The sequence below is a fragment of the Acomys minous genome (genome assembly GCF_964271855.1).
Source record: "Acomys minous genome assembly, chromosome: 18".
NCBI lineage: Eukaryota > Metazoa > Chordata > Mammalia > Rodentia > Muridae > Acomys > Acomys minous.
In genome coordinates this window covers 43,953,816-43,974,764 of record NC_140501.1, presented here as the reverse complement: position 1 = coordinate 43,974,764, position 20,949 = coordinate 43,953,816, and the positions used below count along the sequence as shown (strand labels likewise).

The following is a 20,949-nucleotide window of genomic DNA, read 5'->3' as shown; positions in this document are numbered from 1 at the left end:
AATGAGACCTTTTCTTAAAAACCCCAAAAGAATCAAAATTATCCTTATTTGTGTTTTTCCTGCCAGCTCTTTGAGCTTACTTGATTGTATATCATAAATGCACAAATACCTTCAATCTTCCAAAGTTTAAATAAAAAACATACATCAACTAATATAAACAACTTATTCCTTTAAAATTTTAGGAAGGAGGGGCTGGAGAGATGGCTCAAAGGTTAAGAGCACTGTCTGCTCTTCCAAAGGTCCTGAGTTCAATTCTCAGCAACCATATGGTGGCTTACAACCATCCAAAATGAAATCTGGTACCGTCGTCAGGCCTTCAGGCACATATGCAGGCAGAATACTGTATAAATAATAAATAAATAAATCTTTTAAAAAATTTTGGGGAGGAAAATATAGTAGAGAATAACCAAAATATAAATTTCAAAACAAAATATTCACGAAGTCAATGATTTCTTTAACATGATCACCAGTAGTTATTTTACATGTATCTGATTAAGGAAATTGCACTTCCATTTATTCATTATTTAGAGTGCACATGGGCTGGATTCCATGGTTTTTCACTCCAAAGAATAACATTTTGTAAAAAAACAAACATCTAAAGTTTTATATGTAAAAGGCAGTTAAGCCAAAGTGCACTAATAACAGAAACAGAAGAACCACTAGTAATTAACGTGCTACAGAAAAACGCCATATGGCACTCAATATAATTATATAACAAGAAGTGAAAATTCTGTGAACAATAGCATTTGTCTGTACCACACCCACCTCCTCCAAAACTGATGTGTGTAGCAGACAATACTAGAAAATAACAGACCCACAAATGAAAGTATTTCTTGCTCATGCTATCCTCCTGAGGCGTGTATGTGTGCACACATGTGTACGCTTTCTCTATATACCTGCATCATTATGGACTATGAACTGGAGTCTTAAAGTATAATGGTTTAGCTGTATACTAAGCTGAAGTAGATGGAATACACAAATGTATTTTTTTTATCATATAGAATACTGAATATCAAAATAATTATCTACAGTGAGCAACTCAAAGCTGGGTGTGTAGGTGCTACTCCCCCCACCCCTGCCCCCAAGACAGGGTTTCTCTGTGTAGTCTTGGCTGTGCTGGACTTGCTTTGTACACTAGGCTGGCCTCGAACTCACAGCAATCTGCTTGCCTCTGCCTCCCAAGTCGTGGGATTAAAGGCATGAACCACCATGCCCTGTGACGTAGGTGCTAAAGCCTCTACCTCCCTTCCAACCCCTCAGTGCCCCCCTCCCCGTTCTCCTCCCCCAGGTAGGAGAAAAAGAAGGATAGAAGGGTAAAGGGGTAGAGTTCTCTTTAGCTACTTCTGGCTGATTAGGGTCATTGGGTTCTTTGGGCACTATCAATCTCAGTCATCAGGATATCCAGTGTCCAGTCAACCAGCAGCCTTCTTCCTCTGATCATTTCCCTGAAGCCCTCCCACCCCACCCCACCCCATCCCTATCCCCAGTGTTCTCTGAAGCGCTCCCTTGAAGGGTCCTTGTCTTTCTCTCTGTGAGCATATTCCCCAAGCCCCCTTCTCTCTCTGGGCTCTGATATTTATATCCTCTCAGAGTCCTCAAAATGAAACCAACTGCAGCTGGCAAAGACCATGGCCCTCTCTGAGCTGCTGTTATTAGCTGTGGCCACACTAAAAGCATTCCCATATCCCACACTTGGGATTAAAACAAAAACCTCCACTATATCAGTGTGTTACTCATCTTTACATCTCTGACTGTTGCTACACATAGATGTTTGAAGTTTACGTAAAGGGTCATTCCATAAACTTGTGGAGCTTGGCTGTGAAAGCCAATGATTTTATGGTATACTGATACTAGTAAGGGAATTCTGCTCCATATTATTAACAGCATAAAATACTGACTAAGGGAGAAATTCTGCTCTGTATAGTACTAACTTTAGTTTTAACAGGTATAAATATCTTTACTTTCTTTTCAAACTGTGCTAGTTTTCCATTACTACAAAGAGCAAAGGTCTGAGTCATAATTCTAGAGGTTTCAGCCCAAGTTCAGCTTGTATATCATCTAATGACTGAGTGGAGGGCAGAATCACTCACTTCATGGCTATAATGCACAAACGAGGAGAACAGCTGCCATCCCACTGTCTCCTTTGAGGCCACACCTTCCTTGGCAAGAGACTACCTACCTTTTGCTAGGCTGCACTTCTTAAGTTTCTACTACATTAAAATATATTACTCTGGAGAAATGAAACCTTAAACATTTGGACCATTGGGGGAACAAACAACATGAGGGCACATGTATACATCATGTAATATTTTCCCAAATGTTACTATAAAATATTTTTATTGAGATTGAAAAATTAACTTTAGGGGAGGGGATGGAGAGATGGCAAGGTAAAACTGTTAGAGTTTAATAATGAAGAAAGCCCTATTAACTCGATCATCAAATCAAAGATTAAGTTAGACATGGTGGTACACTGGTGCACACCTGTAATCTGAGCAAGTGGCCAAGGAAGGAGGATCTGGAGTTTAAGTCAGGCTGGGACATGCAGAGACCTTAAAAAGCAAAGCAAAGACTGAAAACTTTTATATAGGGCTGCAGAGAAAGCTCACGCTCAGAGCTTGCTGCCCTTCTAGAGGGTCTGAGTTCTACAATGGGCAGCTCACAACCACCTCCAACTCCAGCTTTGAGGGGATCTAACCCTCCACAAGTGCTTGCACCCATGTACCATACACCCCGCAACACACAACAACAACAACAACAACAAAAAGTCTTAAGAGAAATCAGTTAAAGGGCTGCAGTGGAGGGTCAGTGGTTAAGAGCACCCATTGCTCTTCCAGAGGACTAGAGTTCCCTTGCCAGCACCCACCTCAGGTAGCTCACAAACACGTAACTCCAGCTCTGAGGAATTGAATTCCTTTGGCCTCCAATGGGCACCTGTATATATATATGCACATAATACTAAACAGACAGACAGACTGATAATTTTAAAAAGATTATAAGTATATTTACTTATATAACAAGTATTCCGTATGCAGTCAGGTGTTATACTTCATACAAGGCAAGCACACGTGCAAAGCATTAGTTACAATCAATGCAGGTAGTTTTAAGTGTTTAAGAATAAAACGAGTAATATCATGGCAAGTATGGTGCTCTGAATGAGGATGGCCCCGCAGTCATATGGGAGTAGCATTATTTGAGAAGGATTGGGAGGTGTGGCTTTGTCAGAGGAAGTCTGTTACTAGGGTGGGCTTTGAGCTTTCAAAAATCCACACCAGCCCCAACATCTCTTTTTCTCTCTGTACTGGTGGCTCAGGATATAGCCCTCAGCTACTGTTTTAATGCCATATTTCCCTCCGTGCTGACAATGGATTAACCTCTACACTGTAAAAAAAAGTCCCCAATTAATTTTTTTTTGTTTTGTTTTGTTTTACTAGGGAGTTGCCTTGGCCATGATGTCTCTTCACAGCAGTAGAACAGTGACTAAGACAGTAGTGACTAGGAAGCTGCACTGGGAGGAAGGCTGTATTATTTTACCCAAGGGCGCCAGGGACGGCTATATGAACTGAGAACTGCATGACAGGAAGGAGCCTGCCACTTGAAGACCTGGCAAAAGGCTTGCTCACATACAGAAGGAGCTGGAGATGCCCTTGTTCTGTTTGGTAGACAAGGTGGTCTCCTGGGCTGCTGCCAATGCATGAGAGGAGCTTGTAGAAACTTCATGATCGACCAGAGTTTTGAAGGCCAGATTATATGACCTTGCAAAATTTAAAAACTAATATGTAAGGCAGGCTAGCCTCAAACTCACCATGTAGCACAGGCAGACTTTATAAACATGGCACTCCTCCAGGGTACGACATCAGCTTCTATATACAACAGCACAGTGCTTGATTTGATACACTATTATCCCAGTTTTGAGATTGTGAATTTATAAACAAATGCTCACATATTACCACTGTACAACTAGCCCTATAAATTACATAGCTGTTCCTGAATCTATATTCAGAAGTAGACTGTAGTTTAGCTAGTGTTACAGTAGGATTCTAGAGTGGGCTTAGGTGTGCTAAAATGACAGGCATCAACGTGGGGCTGTCAAGGGCTGTGGCTCTCAACCTTTCTAAGGCCATGACACTTAAATGCAGTTATTCATGTTGTTGTGACCCCCAAACATAAAATTATTTTGTTGCTACTCTGTAACTGTAATTTGCTACTGTTACAAATTGTAATGTAAATATCTGCTATGAAGGATATCTGCTATGTGACCCTTGCGGAGGTCATAACCTACAGGCTGAGAACCAGTGGTCAAGGGGAATGCTACATGTACGAATATTAAACTCAGAAGACTAGTCTCAGGAGGACACACAAATGTTGGAGCTTGCACATATGTACACACTACACACATGTATTTTAAATGCATAAAAGGTAGGGTGCAAAGAACTAAAATATAAGTAGGCACCTAAATGAAGTTTAAAGGGTTAGAGAAACAGCTCACTGTTTAAGAGCACTGGCTGTTCTAGAGGCTTGGAGTCCTATTCTCAGCACCCACATGCTAAGTCACAACTGTAACTACAGTTCCAGGGATCTGATGCCTTCTTCTGGCCTCCAAGGACACTGCACACATGTGATATAGATGCAGGCAAACACCCACACATATTAAATAAAAATAATATTAAAAAAAGAAAATGTTTTGATTAAGAGCAGTTGTTGCTCTTTCAGAGGACCTGGTTTCAACTCCCAGCACCCATGGTAGCTCACAACCACCTCTGGTTCCAGGAGATCCGATGCTCTTTGCTGGTCTCCACAGGTATCAGGCACAAACATGGTGCACATACATATATGATATATAATGCAGGCAAACACTCATCACAAATATATATTTTAAAAGACCCAAGTTAGTAACTGAACGAGGCAAGTATGTCAAGGACAAAGCCTGGAGGAGACCTAGGAAATTCCTGTACAGTGAAGGACACATGAACCATGAGATGGAGTCTAGCCTTCAGCCTGGCACTGATACACTCTACAGCCAGCTGTACTCAGAGGCTAACCCTGTGTTCCTTCATCTGCTCAGGACAGTGAGTAAGTCACATTCCTACTGCCTTACCACTGCACTGTGCTGCTCCTGCCTGGACTCCGCCCCCAACTGTATCAGTAGATTTATGAACTCTATAATTTACTACCTACTGCAGTGTGCTGCTCCTGCCTGGACTCCCCAGCTCCCCCACTGTATTGGTGGATTTATGAACTCTACAATTTTCCACTGCCTATGCCAACGTCCTACACCAGTTTAATCTATTTTCCAAAAGCAGTGTCTCTAGCTATTTTTTAATGCTAAGATACTGAGCAGATACCTGTCGGCCAATGAGTAATAAATGATGCTTGGGAGCCCTGAACCACGGGGAGTCAGAGAAGCACGTACGTCAGTGTGACCTGCAATAGCAGAAAAAGCAACGACTCGGACTCGAAGTAACCAAAGCTCTGGGAAGCCTGAGACTGCGTTAAGCCCGAGCAACACAACTTTTATTCCTTCATTTATTCAGCAAATACTTTATTATCTATTAGCTGCCAGACATGTTTCTATTGACTATCTTTAGTAGAAATGCATCAATGACATCTTAAAATGACAGAACTACTATTTCAAAGTTACTGAAGCATTCCTGAGTTTACAGATACTAATAAAAGTAGAACAATCACATAGATAAAATGATTTGCTCTTTTACTCTTCTCCTGTCAACATATGTAGCTCTAATTTAATTTGATATTAAACTTCAGTTGAAGTTGCAAGATCAGAAACTAGGTAAAAATTCCAAATGGAAATAATATATCTTATATTACTATATTTACTTGTTAATCTGACAGAATCATGGTACTAATAACACTGGTTTAAGTTCTGGGGACTTTAGAGCAAGAACTATGCAAGAGAAGAGCAAGCTTCCTTCTTTTTTTCTAACCTACTAGACATTATTTTGAAACCAGTAGGCCTGAAAGAGGTAACCTGTCAACAGTGTCCTGGATTCCACCTGATATTGGTTCAAATTCCAGCTTTGAGGCTAAGAAAATCCATTTAAATTCGAGGCCAGCCTGGTTTACAAAGCGAGTCCAGGACAGTCAGGGCTGTTACACAGAGAAACCCTGTCTCGAAAAACCACCACCACCACCACCACCACCACCACCACCACCACCACCACCAACAACAACAACAACAACAACAACAAAAAAGAGTGATGTGCCATGCAGGCTGACCTTCTCCAAGAAAGTCATTTCACTAACCAGTCATTTTTTTTTAAAAACAATCTTTTTCTCTATACGCGTAACTTATTGATTGCCTTAACATTTTTTTCACAGTACCTCATGATAACTACATTCGAGTCTCCAGCAACATGCAGACAATGATGTTTAAGAACCACAGCTTGAATGTTGGGGATAACAAAGTGCAAAGACTGAGTTCTGATCATCTCAGAGTATATAAATTACGGCCATCCCACCAGTAAGTTATAGACATGACTGACAGCATGAGGTGGTCCCAGGCACTGAGTAGCTTAATGATGCAACGAAATGAATAGGAGCCTCACTCAGTAACGAAGGAGCATATGACATCTTTTCTTAGTCTAAAAGGCTTCAAGAAACCATAGTCAAAAGGATGAAAGCCCTAGTGCCTGTGAGGATCAGGGAAAGCACACTAGACTTTATGCAATCCATATAGAAAGCAGGACACACACTTAGGTCTGGAGCTCTGGGGAGGGCAGCTCCTCCCAACTTTGTCCATTTTGCAGTGGACAGTGCACAGAAGCCACATTTACATCCAAGACAGCAATGACTCACACTAATTACTGTGACTATTTCCTAGCTTATCATAATAAGGTCTTCTTTAACTACACCTGTAAATTAACACGGTTTTTTTTTAAACATAAAAATAAAGACATTTAAGGGTTAAGTTCCTTACTCTGGTTTGTAAAGTCTCCAGATGGACTAGTCAGAAACGTTCTTGGTTCCACCCAAGGGAACGTGGTCCTTGCCACCATCAACAGTCAGGCTGAAGGTTTTAGAGACAGATTTGCAACAAATGTATCAGGGCCAGCACTGCTCATGGGCCCAGAGACAGAGATGGTTGTCCTGGTGACAAACCTTCCCGCAAACTAAAACCAATTCAGTTTGTCCAGGGCCAAACTAAAAATGGCCTAACTCCAGTGACTTCTCTTGCTTCCATGTGAAACTGCCCACTCAAATATCTTAAGCAGGGATTTCACACTCACTAACAGGAGGGTTAGAAATCAAGTGCTCCGCTTGACTGGATGTATTCAGAATTGACAGAATAAAAAGATCAGAATGAGATTTAAAAAAAAAAAAAATCAATGTCTAAATATAGACATTGCTAAGAAGGAAGGTGAAAAAGGAGATGGCCAGAAAATAAGGATACCATTCTATGCAGTTTTGCCTCAGGTGTGAGTGAACAAAGACAGACTTATACTGAGCTATTTCCAGTCTGCAAAGCTGTGAGGCTCTGGGAAACCATCACCACATGCCAATACTGCTGCTCAGGACCCAACACTTTCACCCATAAATGCAGATAAAAACGTATCATTCTGTCTATTTGTCGGTCAATGTAGAACTCTAAGCCTTTCATTTTCAAATATTGACCGTTGCTAGTGTTCACTGGATGAATGAGATACAGTCCCTGAACTCACGGAGCTCACAATCTAAGAGAGAGACAGCAGTAACAGAAGTAAAATGAAAAGCAAAGTGTGGTTAACAGCTTCTTAGGAGACAGGCAGCAAGAATTGGGGAGGTAGTGTTTCCTCTGTGGGGCAGCCGTCAAGGAGCTTTGACATCTGTACTGCATGTAAAGGAATGAAGACTGGTAAGCAGAAAACAAATCAAGACCTCGGAGAGTAAGTCAAGAAAGCACATGATGCACTTGGGACAGAAAGTGACTGGCCTTGACCCAGCGCACCCTTGAGCCAGAATGGCAGCAAGAAGGGGCCAAAACACAGAGGCACTTAAAAAACCCATACTCTCACATTAAAGAACAATAAAATCCCACCCATTTGGCTTCCAGAGAAAGAGGAGTCACATTTGGTACCAGTAGAGGAACAAGAACAAGCTGGGGGCCTGGAGAGATGGCTCAGCGGTTAAGAGCAAAGAAGAAGAAAAGAAGAAGAAGAAGAGGAGGAGGAGGAGGAGGGCGATGACGATAACAACAACAACAAACTGAGCATGGGAGCTTGAAAGACCAGGGATGGTCAGGTCTGTTGTGTGTGTGTGTGACTTCACTTTAAGTAAATTTTTTCAATAGCATCTACACCCACCTGGAAATCATCACCTCCCGGGCAGAAGCAAACCTCCTCGGGCAGTGTGCAGTAGTGTGTCGGTGGACACCACCATGGTGTGCTCTCTGAGGTGTGAAGGGGCAGTTGCCGCCCAAGGCTCTCTAAGGTGTTTTCCTTGCCCTAAATAGCATGCCATGAGAGGATCTGTTTTAGTCTTTTCTGGGGGGTGGGGTAGATGAGGCAGGGTTTCTCTGTAGCCTTGGCTGGCCCGGAACTGACCATGCGGACAGGCTGTCCTGGACCTCATAGAGATCAGCCTGTCTCTGCTATTCATGCTTGGATTAAAAGTGAGTGCCCCTATACCAGGCTGCTCTGGTGTTTTAAACAGGCTAAATGATGTAATTATTTTATAATTATATTATATTTTATAATTATATTATAATCTCAAAAATAAAAAAATACAATTAAAAAGCTGACCATTCTCCACTTGCACACAGACAGTTAAAACGCAGCAGTTAGAGAAAGAGCATGCAGGAACAGAGGCAGTCTTCCGGAAGAAGGAACAGTGTTGGTGCTTCAGAAGAACACAAATTCCTAGCCTCAAAAAAATTTAATCATAGAGATTTACAGCTCAACATTAAAAAGTTACATATTCGGGCACTTTATCACTGCTTGGAGAATGCAAAGACCATTTCCAAACATGACTCAGCAAAAACCTTAAGGCTTCTTTAGCCTTTCAGGAGAGGTCGTAAGCACCAATCAGCAGGACTGCAGGAAATCCATGCTGTCTGCTACCCACCCATATGTAGCTAGCAGTAACAGCATCAAGGTGGTCCCGGGAGAGCAGGACGATGAGATGACAGTTAACTCAGCTCCCTGCCTAATAGCCAGGCAGTTCTGTCCCTGCAGAATCTCTCTTTTGAATCCTCAGAGTTCCTCTCTTATCTACTTGATCACGTTAGTGTACTTAATATTTAGAAAGCTGGGGCTGGGGAGATAGCTCAGTGGCTAAGAGCACTGTCTGCTTTTTCAAAACACCTGGGTTCAATTCCCAGCAGCCACATGGTTGTTCACAACCCTCTGTAACTCCAAATTCCAGGGGATCTGATGCCCTCTTCTGGTCTTTATGGGCACCAGGCACACATGTATGTAGTGAACACATATTTATGCATGAAAACACCCATACATATAAAACAAATGTAAAAGGTAGTGCTTAAAAAGCATCCCTCTGCATCCTCTATCATGAGACAAACTGGACAGAGTCAGGGACACTTTCAGAGCCAGGACTGCCATTCTTGCATGGTTAAGATTAACAGGGAACATTTGCAATTGTTGAGTATTCACACTGAGAAAAATGCCATTGTCCCGTTTTATAGATGAAAAAAACAAGGAAAGAGGACATGTGCAGTGCTGAGATCAGTAGGTGGAGAGCTGGTCTCTGGCCATGCAGTCTGACTCTAGAGCTTGACCTCTTAACATTCTTGCCTGTATGCATGTATATGCTTCATGTGCATATACGGTGCCCACAGAGACCAAAAGAGGGTGTTGGGTTCCATGGGACTGGAATTAGAGATGGCTGTGAGCCACCATGTGGGTGCTGGGAGTCAAACCTGGCACCTCTGGAAGAGCAGCCAGTGTTCTTAACCACTAAACTATTTCTCCAGCCCCAGAATTGTTTTTTAATGAAAGTCTTGATCACATTTAGAATAAATGGTCCTTCCTCAAGGGAAGTAATCAAGAGTAGAGTAACAGCTCCCTATCATTTAGGTGCACAGGCATAGCTTGGATCTTCTGACCAGACCACCTCCTTAGCATCCACTCCATTCTTCCCTAGAGCAGCTGCAGCTGATGCCCACTTTGGACAGGACTGAGCTTACAGCCTACACTACAGGTGGGCTCCAAGGACTCCATGCAATCCCACTTTCCTTGACACAGTCACTGACTGGTTAAGACAAACTCAGGATTTAAGTTGGCCCACTGAAGGAAATGAGTTTGTTTCAAAGCCAACTAAAGATAATATCATTTAGAGGGCTAGGAAAATGAATCAGTGGATAAAATATTTACTGGGTAAACATGAGGACCAGAGTTTGGATCCCTAGAACCCAAGTAAATGCCAGGCAGCTGTGATAACTCCCTGTGATTCCAGCAGCACTCAGAAGGCTGAGACAGGAATTCCCAGAGCTAAACAATTGAGCTGTGGGTTTACTATGAAACCCTGTGTCTCATTTACTTTACATAAAGTAAAGATTCTTGGATGCACTGGGCGCCAACTTTAAGCCTCCACAGCCACATGACACCACACATGCACGGCTATACATAAAACACATCATTTCAACTCCAGGCGCCCTATAAGAACAAAGAGGCAGGAACACTGGCAGCAATCTTACTATGGAAGAAAAGACAGTGTGAGGACAGATCCAAAGTTCTCCCTGGAGGAAGGCTTTTGAGATGAGATTAGAACTGAAGCTGGCATGCTAATGATACTCTGAGCCTGCAATTGGAGCCAATGCAGATGTCCTCCATAACTCTGTATTTGTTATGCCAGTCAATATACTTATTTGAGGCTAGGCTGGGCTACAGAGCAAGACTGTTTCAAAAAGCAAAGGGGACCTGGAAGTTGCTCAGTGGATAAAATTCTTGCCTAGGTCTAAGTTCAATCTCCAGTCCACATAAGCCTAGACGTGCAGAATATGCCTATACTGTTAGCATTTAGGAGAAAGACAGGAAGCTCAGGAGTTTAAGGAAAGCTTGGGCTATGTGAGACCCATCTTCAAGGAATCTAAACAAACAAGCTATCATAAATCAAATCAGAAGTATATCAATAGCTTAAGGTTTATTTTATTTAAGTGTATACCTGAGTGTATATACATGTAGGCACTTCTGTAGGCCAAAGGAGAATATCAAATCCTCTAGAAGTGGAGTAGCATACGGTTTCAGCCACCTGATTGATGTGGGCGCCTGGAACCTGGGTCCTCTGCAAGCAGCAAGTCCTCTTAGCCACTAGACAACTAAACAGCCAAGGTATCTTGTTTTGAGAGACAAGGATATTACTCTGTAGTGAATGCCTACTAAGAAACCTGATGACCTGAGTTCAATTCCTGAGACCAAGTGTAGGAGAGAACTGACTACTGCACACTGTTCTGACCTTCACACATGTGCTGTGCCACACATGGAGACAACTGCACACACACATACGATATACATTTTAATCCATATACATGGATTGTTTTGAATAAGAAATTATATGGCAAACTTATTTTAAACTACCTTGTACGTAAGTATGTATGATCAGCATTCTAGTAAAAAAAAAAATCCAAAGAATGTAACACATAAAATATTAACATTTATTTTACAGCAAGATGGATCTTATATGCACTAAGAGGAATGTGGGCGGGCACAGCATGGAAACCTCTCCCAAGAATCACTGCAAAGCACGACTTACTTTCCCATCTAGGGTCTTAATACACGAAGAGGCTTAGATTTCTTTTCTTCTCCATCCTTCACAGGTTCCCCCATAGAAAGATTTTCTAGGTTTTTTGAAGAAAACCCTCAAACATCCACAGAATTATAAATAAACTTTAAAAAGTCTGTTCTCTTCTTTGACCATGTGATTCTTGGGAACTGAGCTCAGGGTCTACAGCCAGTACCTATACTCGCTGAGACATCTTGTCAGCCTCTGAAGCAAAAACTTTTGGGGCAAGTACTTTTAGATGAGTTGGTGACATAAGCATGTAAAAGGCCCTACAATGAGTTTCCTGTAAGAATACACATTAGGACGGCAGGTATCACCTGCAGCTAACAAGGTGAAACAGGAACTACAAATATGCTGATCAAATTCTTTAACTGGATCAAAGATGACGGAGGAATTCAACAGGTAAAAATAAAAATTACACCCCACGAAGCAAAATTAAGTCAACGTTAAGTAATGCATCACTATGAAATGATGTTAAATATACTTACCAACTCAAAATAAGTCTCTTCGAAAGAAATGGAGGTCAACCCAAATTAACACCACAAGGAGAGCACTGAAAACACCGTGGCTCCCCCTAGCCTCTGTCAAGCTGAGTCTAAGACTTTGAGAGCAGCAACCAATGGTTTACTAACAGGTCTGCTGTTTGTTTTCTACACTGCCTAGTCTGGACTCATGCACGAGTCTACCATAACATGTCGGGCTGCAATGAAAGGAAAGGAAGGGCAGCAGAACCCTTTCTCTGTTGGCCTGACTTTCATTTGTTAAAGGGTTTCAATATTCCTGAGGTTTACTATAATACTAGTGCCATGTTCAACTTCTATCTTTATCTAAATAAATGACAGGATCTTACAAACTTACACTTAATGAATATATAATTTTCCTAACTGAACAATTTATCATCCAAAATTCAATAACAGAGAGCTATAATAAGAATTGATTACTAAAATCAAATTCTCCTAAAATACAACTGATTATTCTTAAAGAACACTGTTTATAAATACATTATTTATAACATTACAATTTGTAATATAGCCACTTAAGTTAGTAAAAGAGCATGTAGCTCAACTGCCATTTACTAAAATATAATACCGTAAAAACTCACTGATTAAATTGTAAAACTACTGACTTACATCAAGGAAAGAAAGGGCTCTGATAAAAAGGCCTAGTAAAGTCTTTATAAAAAGGCCTAGTCACTAGCCATAGTGTTGACACATACCTGTAATCCCATCACTGGTGGAGGTAAAAGAACCAAGATGGCCTGAGAAACACAGCAACATCCTGCCTCAAAAGACCACCGGTATGTGAGTGGGGGTGGGGGTGGGGGCGCAGGTGTCTTCTTACAGAAAACTAGTCACTTTCTACTGTGTGTGTATGTGTGTGCACACTGTAGGGCTAGGGAGTGAACACAAGGTCTCATATGCTAAGTGTTCTAACACTGTCTTTATAAATTCTGTCTTTAATTAGTTAATTAAAAAACAAGGACATGTGTGTATATATGTTTGCACACACGTATACATACAAATGTATAAAACTGAAAAGGTCCAGGATTTACCACTGAGTAAAAGAAATACAGAAACTGGGTGTCAATGCGTCCCATGTTTCTGCATGTCATTTGGCAACAGTTCTTTTCCACTTTAATCTACTTCACTCCAACATACATTTGGCTATTTGTTAGTCATAATTTACCATTAAACAAACCAAGAATACAAAAATAGGAAAGAAAATAGAGAGAGGAAGAAAAGGAAAGATAATGCAGTCCTTGCTGTCGTGATCAGAATGTTATGAAAGATAACTGTCCTGAGGACAATAGAAAACAAAGCATGACACACACACCACTAAGGAATCGATATGTGGCAACAGCCGTAAGAACAGCAGATCCCTAGCCAGGTGAGGAACGGAACTGTGAAGTGACTTTGCTGAAGGTGCGGAAGGCAAAGCCACTGCAGGTGGAATAGTGCAGCATGGAGAACAAAGGCACACAGGGGGAAAGCTGCAGGCATATCTGGAATGTCGCCTTCAAGTGTGATCTAACCATGTGCATATAAAGAGGAGCAGCTGAAAATGAAGCCAGAAAGTGAGACAAGAACCAGATTATCAAGACATGTGAATGTCACTAAGGAGATGGCACTCATAAGAGTGCCTGAAGAAATCAATCACATGTGTAACGCTGAGGTGTGGGATAGTCCTCTTGCCGAGTTAGCTCCCAACACTCTGCTATAATGTCACCTCCATCTAGAATTCTGCCTTTCTGTTCTGCATTCAATGGCACTAGCACACTTCTACTCTCACTGCTACAATGTTAATAGCAGTGCATGTGTGTGTTTTCAGGTTCAAAGGCTGTAAGCTCTCTGGAGCAAGAACTGCACCCTCTGATTTAAGAACATACTGAGCTTTGCCTCAGCGGTCAAAGCATGCACCCAACACTAAGTAAGTATAAGCAAAGTGTAAGAGGCACATCCTACCACTTATACGCCTTTGCTACTTTGATAGTTTAATCACTGGGATGGCCCTGCAACTCTAAGTACTTCCTGTTTTAAGTCTTTTTGGTAAACTGTCAACTAAGATTTACATTAAGATGGACATGGAAATTACAAAAACCCTCCAGGCCTTCCTCTCTCATCAGTATAACCCTTCCTGTGTGATATACAGGACAGAATAGAGCTAAATTGATAGTCACAGTGCAACACACACACAGGCCACAAGGCCCATGCTGCAGCTAGAGAGATCTGTCATCTAATAACCACACAAGTCTGAGTTCACGGGATCCAGACTCTTCCTCAGAACATCCCCCAAACACAGCTTCTCATCCCCCTTCTGAAGCAGCTCCTGAGGTTTTCAGGTGCTCTATGTCTGAGCTATCTCTTGAGCCTCTTGATTCCTTCCCTATTTCAAATCTGTAGCCTATGCTCAGAATGATCCAGTTATGACACAAATCTCTTCATATTCTACCCAGTAAAAAAATTATTCAGTACCTCCCTAAATGGCATGTGATATTCTTAACTTTCAAGCCTGCTTTTCCTCATTCTTTCACTTATCAGTATTTACTGGCTGCTTATTGTGCATCATGAAAGAACTAAGCCGATACACACCAAGACTAAAGCCAAAAGTAGTAAAACCTCTGTTCTTATTAGAGCTTTAAGTGCAGGTGGAGAAGCTGGAAGCAAAGCTACATAAATGGCTCAGTTTAGGAGGGGTACATGCAGTGAAGAAAGTAAGAGTAGAGAGTGAGGAGGATGGTCACGGTGGGCCTTAATGAAAAGGTGTATTTGAGAAGACACTTGAATAAAGAAAAGGCTGGTGCAGGCTGAAAGCCACAACCAGCCCAGAGGGCCCAGGATGAGAGCAAGGCTGGAGTTCTCAGACTCTAGCTGTGAGACTGGGAGATTGGGGTAGTTGGTGCAGGATGAGTAGGGAGGGAGAGAAGAGACAAGGATGCAGAAAAGGCACATAGGGTATAGGGTAATGGTGGAGGCCTCCATAGACCATTACAAAGACTTGAATTTTATTCTGAGCAAGACAGGAAATACTGGAAACGCTGGAAGGAAACGAATGGCCTAACCAGAGTTTAAAGGATCTACTACTTTGCTAGCTACTGTGCTGAGGAGACTAGGGTGGGAAGCAGGACTCAGATAAAAAGTGCATGGCCGCTTCTGTGGCTTGTTTTAGGCAAGGTCGGACTACAGAAACAAGGATTTTGAGGTACAATCTGCAAGATTTCCTGACATATTGGCTATGGGTTGAAAGGTTCTTGGGCCAAGGAGGTGGGTGTGGGTTACCTGGGCTGACAGACTGCTGGGACTGGGTGCTGAGGGCAAGATCTGGAGTTGTTTCTGACATACTGGAAATGCAGTGAATATTCAAGCAGACACAAATAATATGTAATGTATGCATGTTCATAGAGTTCATAATGGAAGTGGCGCCTGTCATCTTTCACAATTAGGCTTATAAATCTTACAGTTCTCCTTATGTCTTTATGACAGCCCATCTATTCTGTTTTTGTTTTTGTTTTTGTTTTGTTTTTCGAGACAGGGTTTCTCTGTGTAGCCTTGGCTGTCCGACAGCCCATCTATTCTGAAGGCTCTTCCCACCCTCATCTTTTTCTACTTAAGTCAGAATAATCTCTGCCTTCAAGACTGATGTCATCTACTCTATGAAACACATGATCAGCACTTCCTGAATCACTTCGGTTTTTTGTTTTGTTTTGTTTTGTTTTTTTTTTTGCTTCAGTCTCTTAAAGACTAAAATATGAATTCTTGGCCATATAGCATATATTTAAAGCTATGTAATTCTCATTTTCATTTTGGTAGAAGGTAGACATTCTGCAAACACAGCAGGTGGCCTGCCTGCTCTCATCCTCACATAAGTCTTTTAAGGAAAATCAAAACAACAAAAAGAGACTGAAAAGTAGCCCAAATTTGTACTTTTTAAAAAAAACATTTGCTGTTATTTGAAGATCATTTTTAAAAAGGCTTGTATTATAGCATAAATTTTATAGGCTGCAAACAAAGAATGAAATTCTTTTGACAGTTTTACAAAACTAATTTTCATTTTGACTGTCATTCTTTTACGTGCCCCAGGGAGGCATTTAAGTTAGGGGAAAGCTTAGACAAATGAACAAAACCACAGCTAGCCTTTTTGTGCCACTTGCAGGAAACAGTATCTAACACAAGAAAAGAGGGGAAATTTACAATATAATGTGACCTTAGAGATATAGAGTTCAGCTACCTGTCTCCCAGGTAAGAATGCTGGGAAGCCAGGAAGCCTAAGCAGCCCTTTTTCCAGGAGCAGCCCTGCATGGCTACAACCAGCCCATAGGGGAAGTTGCTTAGCAACAGTGTCTATCCCATGCTCAACTGTTTCTCTAGTGCCTAAAATGCACTTGGCAGATAGTACAGAATGAATGGATGAGTAGAGGGATGGATGGATGGATGGGTGATTCTAATCTTGTGGTGCTAAAATCTATCAGATATCAGTCATGAGACTGTTATAAAATTCTTTCAGGATTTAAAAAAATGCTGATTCAAATCATTGTCTTTAAGCAGATTCCAAATGTTAATAACATATAAACGTTGGTGAAGGGCTGAAGCAGAAATCTCATTAAAAATACACAATTTTATAGAATCCTCAATAGACAAAGAACAAGATGATACTCTGGCAACCATACTTGCTTCTTCAGACAGTAGTTTGATACATATTCAGTATAGGAAAATTACAGCCTTTGAAAATAAAATAGTACAAAGGCCTCTGAAACGTGTCATCAGAGAATCAAGATTTATGGTGGGGAAGGTGGCTTCGTTGGAAAGCATCTGCCAAGGATGAAGACTTGAGTTTGCTTTTCAGAGCCCATGCAAGGGTGCAATACTATGCCCGTGCTTGGGAGCTGGAGCCAGGTACATAAATCCCTGAACTGCTGGCCGGCCAGGCCACTTAAAGCAGTAAGCTCCATGCCAAGTGAGAGCCCCTTCTCAAAAGACAAGGACTCCAAAACCAAACTAAACCCCACAAACAAACAAACAAACAAACAAAAATGACAGGTGGAAGGCACCTGAGAACATCATTCAAGGATGACCTCTGATCTACACATCATACTCATATAAACAAATGTGCACACAGAAGCAGGAGTGCACGCACACAGCTCACATAAGTACAGCTAGGGAAACAGCCTATCTACTCTGATTTCAGAATGCAATACAGCAGGTTAAGTAAATCCAGCAGCTGGTTCTGAACGTCCTCTAACGAAGTCACTCTTACTGTTTGCTTCTGTTTTGTTTTGAGACAGGTCTCACCGTGTAGTCCTGGACGGCCTGGAACTCACTATGTAGGCAAGGTTGGCCTCACTCAGAGAACTGGTAGGATTAAAAGTGAGTGCCATTATGCTGAGCACTTGGGTTTGAAACCAAAGTGTTGGAAGCAAACAGTTAAGACAGAAACTGTGGCTTGTACGCAGCCAATAAGGAATCTACAGGTGACGTAAGTCCCATGAAAAACATCAACTATCAGTTTAAAGTCACAAAACACCAACCTCTTTAATCTCATGTAGTTTTCACTGGCAGCAGGTCGGCATTCTGCTCTCTGTACCACTATTCCTTCCAACGACAGTTTATCTTGAATGGAAAGGGAAAAAAAATACATTCAGAGATAACATTCGTCATTTCCAAGATGGCATTTTGATACAAAACTAAAACATAATGCATAGAGTTCAAGGAAACAAAAAGACCAGAAGTAAGCTGACAGCAACATCACTTATCTAAGTAGAGGAGCCTCATTCTTAGCGAGCTGCAAACTGGGGCCTTTCTAGATTGTTCCTTGAGCCGCAATGCCCCTTGCCAACAATAGCTCTTACACATGCAAGACTAAAGAGATCTAAAAGGGATTTCAATATAATAAAAAAGTGGTGGAATCCAACTGTAACACAAGAAACTTCTGGAAATACAGAAAGTCTAAAGTGCCAAATCAAAGGCGCGCGCACACACACATACACAAATGAGGTTCTAGAACACCCTGTGGGAAAAATGGCTGACTAGGAGCCATGAAACTGGGCAGTCATTATCTAGGTTGCTCTGAGTACTCTGAATCACAAATGATGAATCTGAGTGTGTCAACGTGAATCTGCAAGCTGAGGATGACACGTGTCAGAAGTCCTAGCACTGGGGAGGAAGATAAGGAAGCTCACACATTTGGGCCAGCCTGGGCTACATAGCAAGACTTAAGCAAACAGCGAGCCTACTATGAATATGAGGCTCATGAGTGCCTCTCACAGCCAGCAGCTTTCTGACAACCTGAAAACATAAGATTGCTTAGAAACAGCTACTGGTCACATTTCCGTAAGAATTCACCTGCACTCTGAGAAGAGACTAAGAAAATCTAACCAGGAATGCACTTGATTCATCTCTTCAGGGTGACTTACTTCATTCATTCCACTCACTGTAAATGACTACTATGCAAAGGCACCAGGTGAACACTGCAGAATCAAAGATGATTACGATACAGCATCATCATCAAGCAGCACACACTTGCTATACGAACAGTGACACACCAAATAAAATGCAGACTCATATGGAACCACAGCTGCGTAACTCACTAGAAAATCCTCTAGTGACCTTCCTAGATTTTGTCTCCAAAATTCAAGGAGTTACATCCTGTGTTCCTAAATACTAATTATGAAACACAGCATCTGAATTAAATATTCTCAGAGTACCTCAATACAAAACCTCTAGAGCAGAGGCACCTGGAAAGAAGGACCTGGAAAACACAATGGCAGGACCCACGCCCACTTCCCACTACACTGTGCCAGGAAAGAAATATGACACAAGCCAAAAACAAGTCCCTGCTATGAGTGAAGACAGTAAGACTGGACTTTGAATTTTCTCAAAGCAAACCCAAATCTTATGTCCCAGTCTGTCTCTGATGAAACCGAAAACCTTAAACAAGAACATGCTTCAGTCTCACAATAACAGCTAAGTCTCAGAAATTCTGACAGATCATACATCCTAAGTAAATGAGGAAAAGCCCAATGCCAGACAGGAAATTGAATCTTTTCTAAAACAAAGTAAGTCTAGGATAGCATCCCTGATAGTAATTCAATCACAAATCCAAGCTGAGTGCTAAAATGGCTACCTACCATACCATATGTTAATGTTCCCCACCTATTTAGTAGTACCCAGTGCAAGAGGACACCCCGGGTTTAATTCTTAAAGGGCTCTGCCTTCACTTTTCTCCACATAGGACACCTGCAAGGGTGGAAAGCAAGTCCAAGGCCCCTGCTCACTTCAACTTGACTACTACTTTCTATTCTTCAGTCAAGGCTCCTCACACAGAGCAGTAGCCTCCACTCCTCCACACCATACTTATCTGTTTACTGTATCATCTTTTCAAATCTAAACTTGCTTTCAAATGCTACTCAAGTTAAAGAGAACGTTTTAATTATTAGCAACACATTTTCCCTAAGAACTGGCTGGTGTTAGTTAGCTCTGTTTGCTTCCCTTATTTCCTCTCTTAAATGTAAAAGGCCAATGTACTTTGGGCATGGCCCCCTAAACATGACTTGCTTGCTCTTTGCTTAAACTAACACTTCTTAAAGCCTTGTGGGGACACGTTCTTGCATTTTCCCCACTGAACCATGCATCTTTTCTTCAGCCCAGTGCTTATAGTTCAAGGGAAAGGTATAAAACATGAAGTTCTAGTTTAAAGCATTCACACCATTGCTGATAATCACAAACTGTACACAGTGATATAGAAATCTTTACTTGGGACTAACTACCTTTTGGACCAATTTGAAAGAATGTGAATATTTGAAAAATAACCCTTTTTACTCTTGTACACTTACTGTGTACTTATCAAGCGCCTATTGTGTGAGAGGCCGTCAGCAGATGAGCAAGAGCAGAGCTAAAGGAAGTGTGCCTCCTGTGGTCAGGAAATGAAGAGGGGAGAGCAGCCATTCTCAATGTTTGTTCTGTACCATATAGTCTCAGAATGTATAGATGAAGAATGATTTTGCCATTCCACGATACATACATGTATCAAAACAACACGTAACATACCCCAAACAAATCAGTGAATTTACCAAAAAAACTCAAAATTCAATATTTACATTGCCTTTTGTTTTGTTCTAAGCCTTTTAGATATAGACCCCACCCTCATGGTCACATGTCTTTTGTAAAGGAGTTTGTTTGTTTGTTTCTTTCTTTCTTTTCTTTTCTTTTTCTTTTTTTGTCCCAAGACAGGGTTTTTCTGTGTTGCCTTAGCTGTCCTGGACTTGTTTTGTAGACCAGGCTGGTCTCGAACTCACAGTGATCCGCTTCTCTCTGCCTCCAGAGTGCTGGGATTAAAGGCATGTACTGCCATGCCCTGCTGTTTTGTTTTTGAGACAAGGTCTCTCTCTTGGTAGCTAGACAGGGCTGACCTAGAACTTTGCAGAGATCCTCTTGCTTCTGCCTCCCAAGAATTGGGATTAAAGGCCAGCACCACCACACCAATGCTTTGTTTTAAGTGAAAAAGAAATACAGAAATCTCCAAATAATTTTCCATTATGTAACGTAACTTAATTCATATTGATGTACATCTGTGCAGGCCTGTGTGACCATGAGATTGTGTGTATGGATAGCTACGGAGGTCAGGGACCTTAGATCATCCGGGCCAGGAGCTACAAGTCATTGTAGGCCACCTAGTACTGGTACTAGGAACAGAATGTCGGTTCTCTTAGAGAATACCAAGTGATCT

The 20,949-nt window shown here is 41.6% G+C and overlaps 1 protein-coding gene across 1 annotated transcript in view; it reads right to left on the bottom strand.

The window, feature by feature from the left end:
* Nucleotides 1-20,949, bottom strand: part of GTF2F2 (general transcription factor IIF subunit 2) — a 115,398-nt gene that overhangs the window by 33,788 nt on the left and 60,661 nt on the right. Inside the window, exon 5 of the mRNA XM_084767111.1 lies at nucleotides 17,753-17,834. Within this exon, the coding sequence (XP_084623237.1) occupies nucleotides 17,753-17,834 (82 nt within the window). The remainder of the gene's footprint in view (nucleotides 1-17,752; nucleotides 17,835-20,949) is intronic.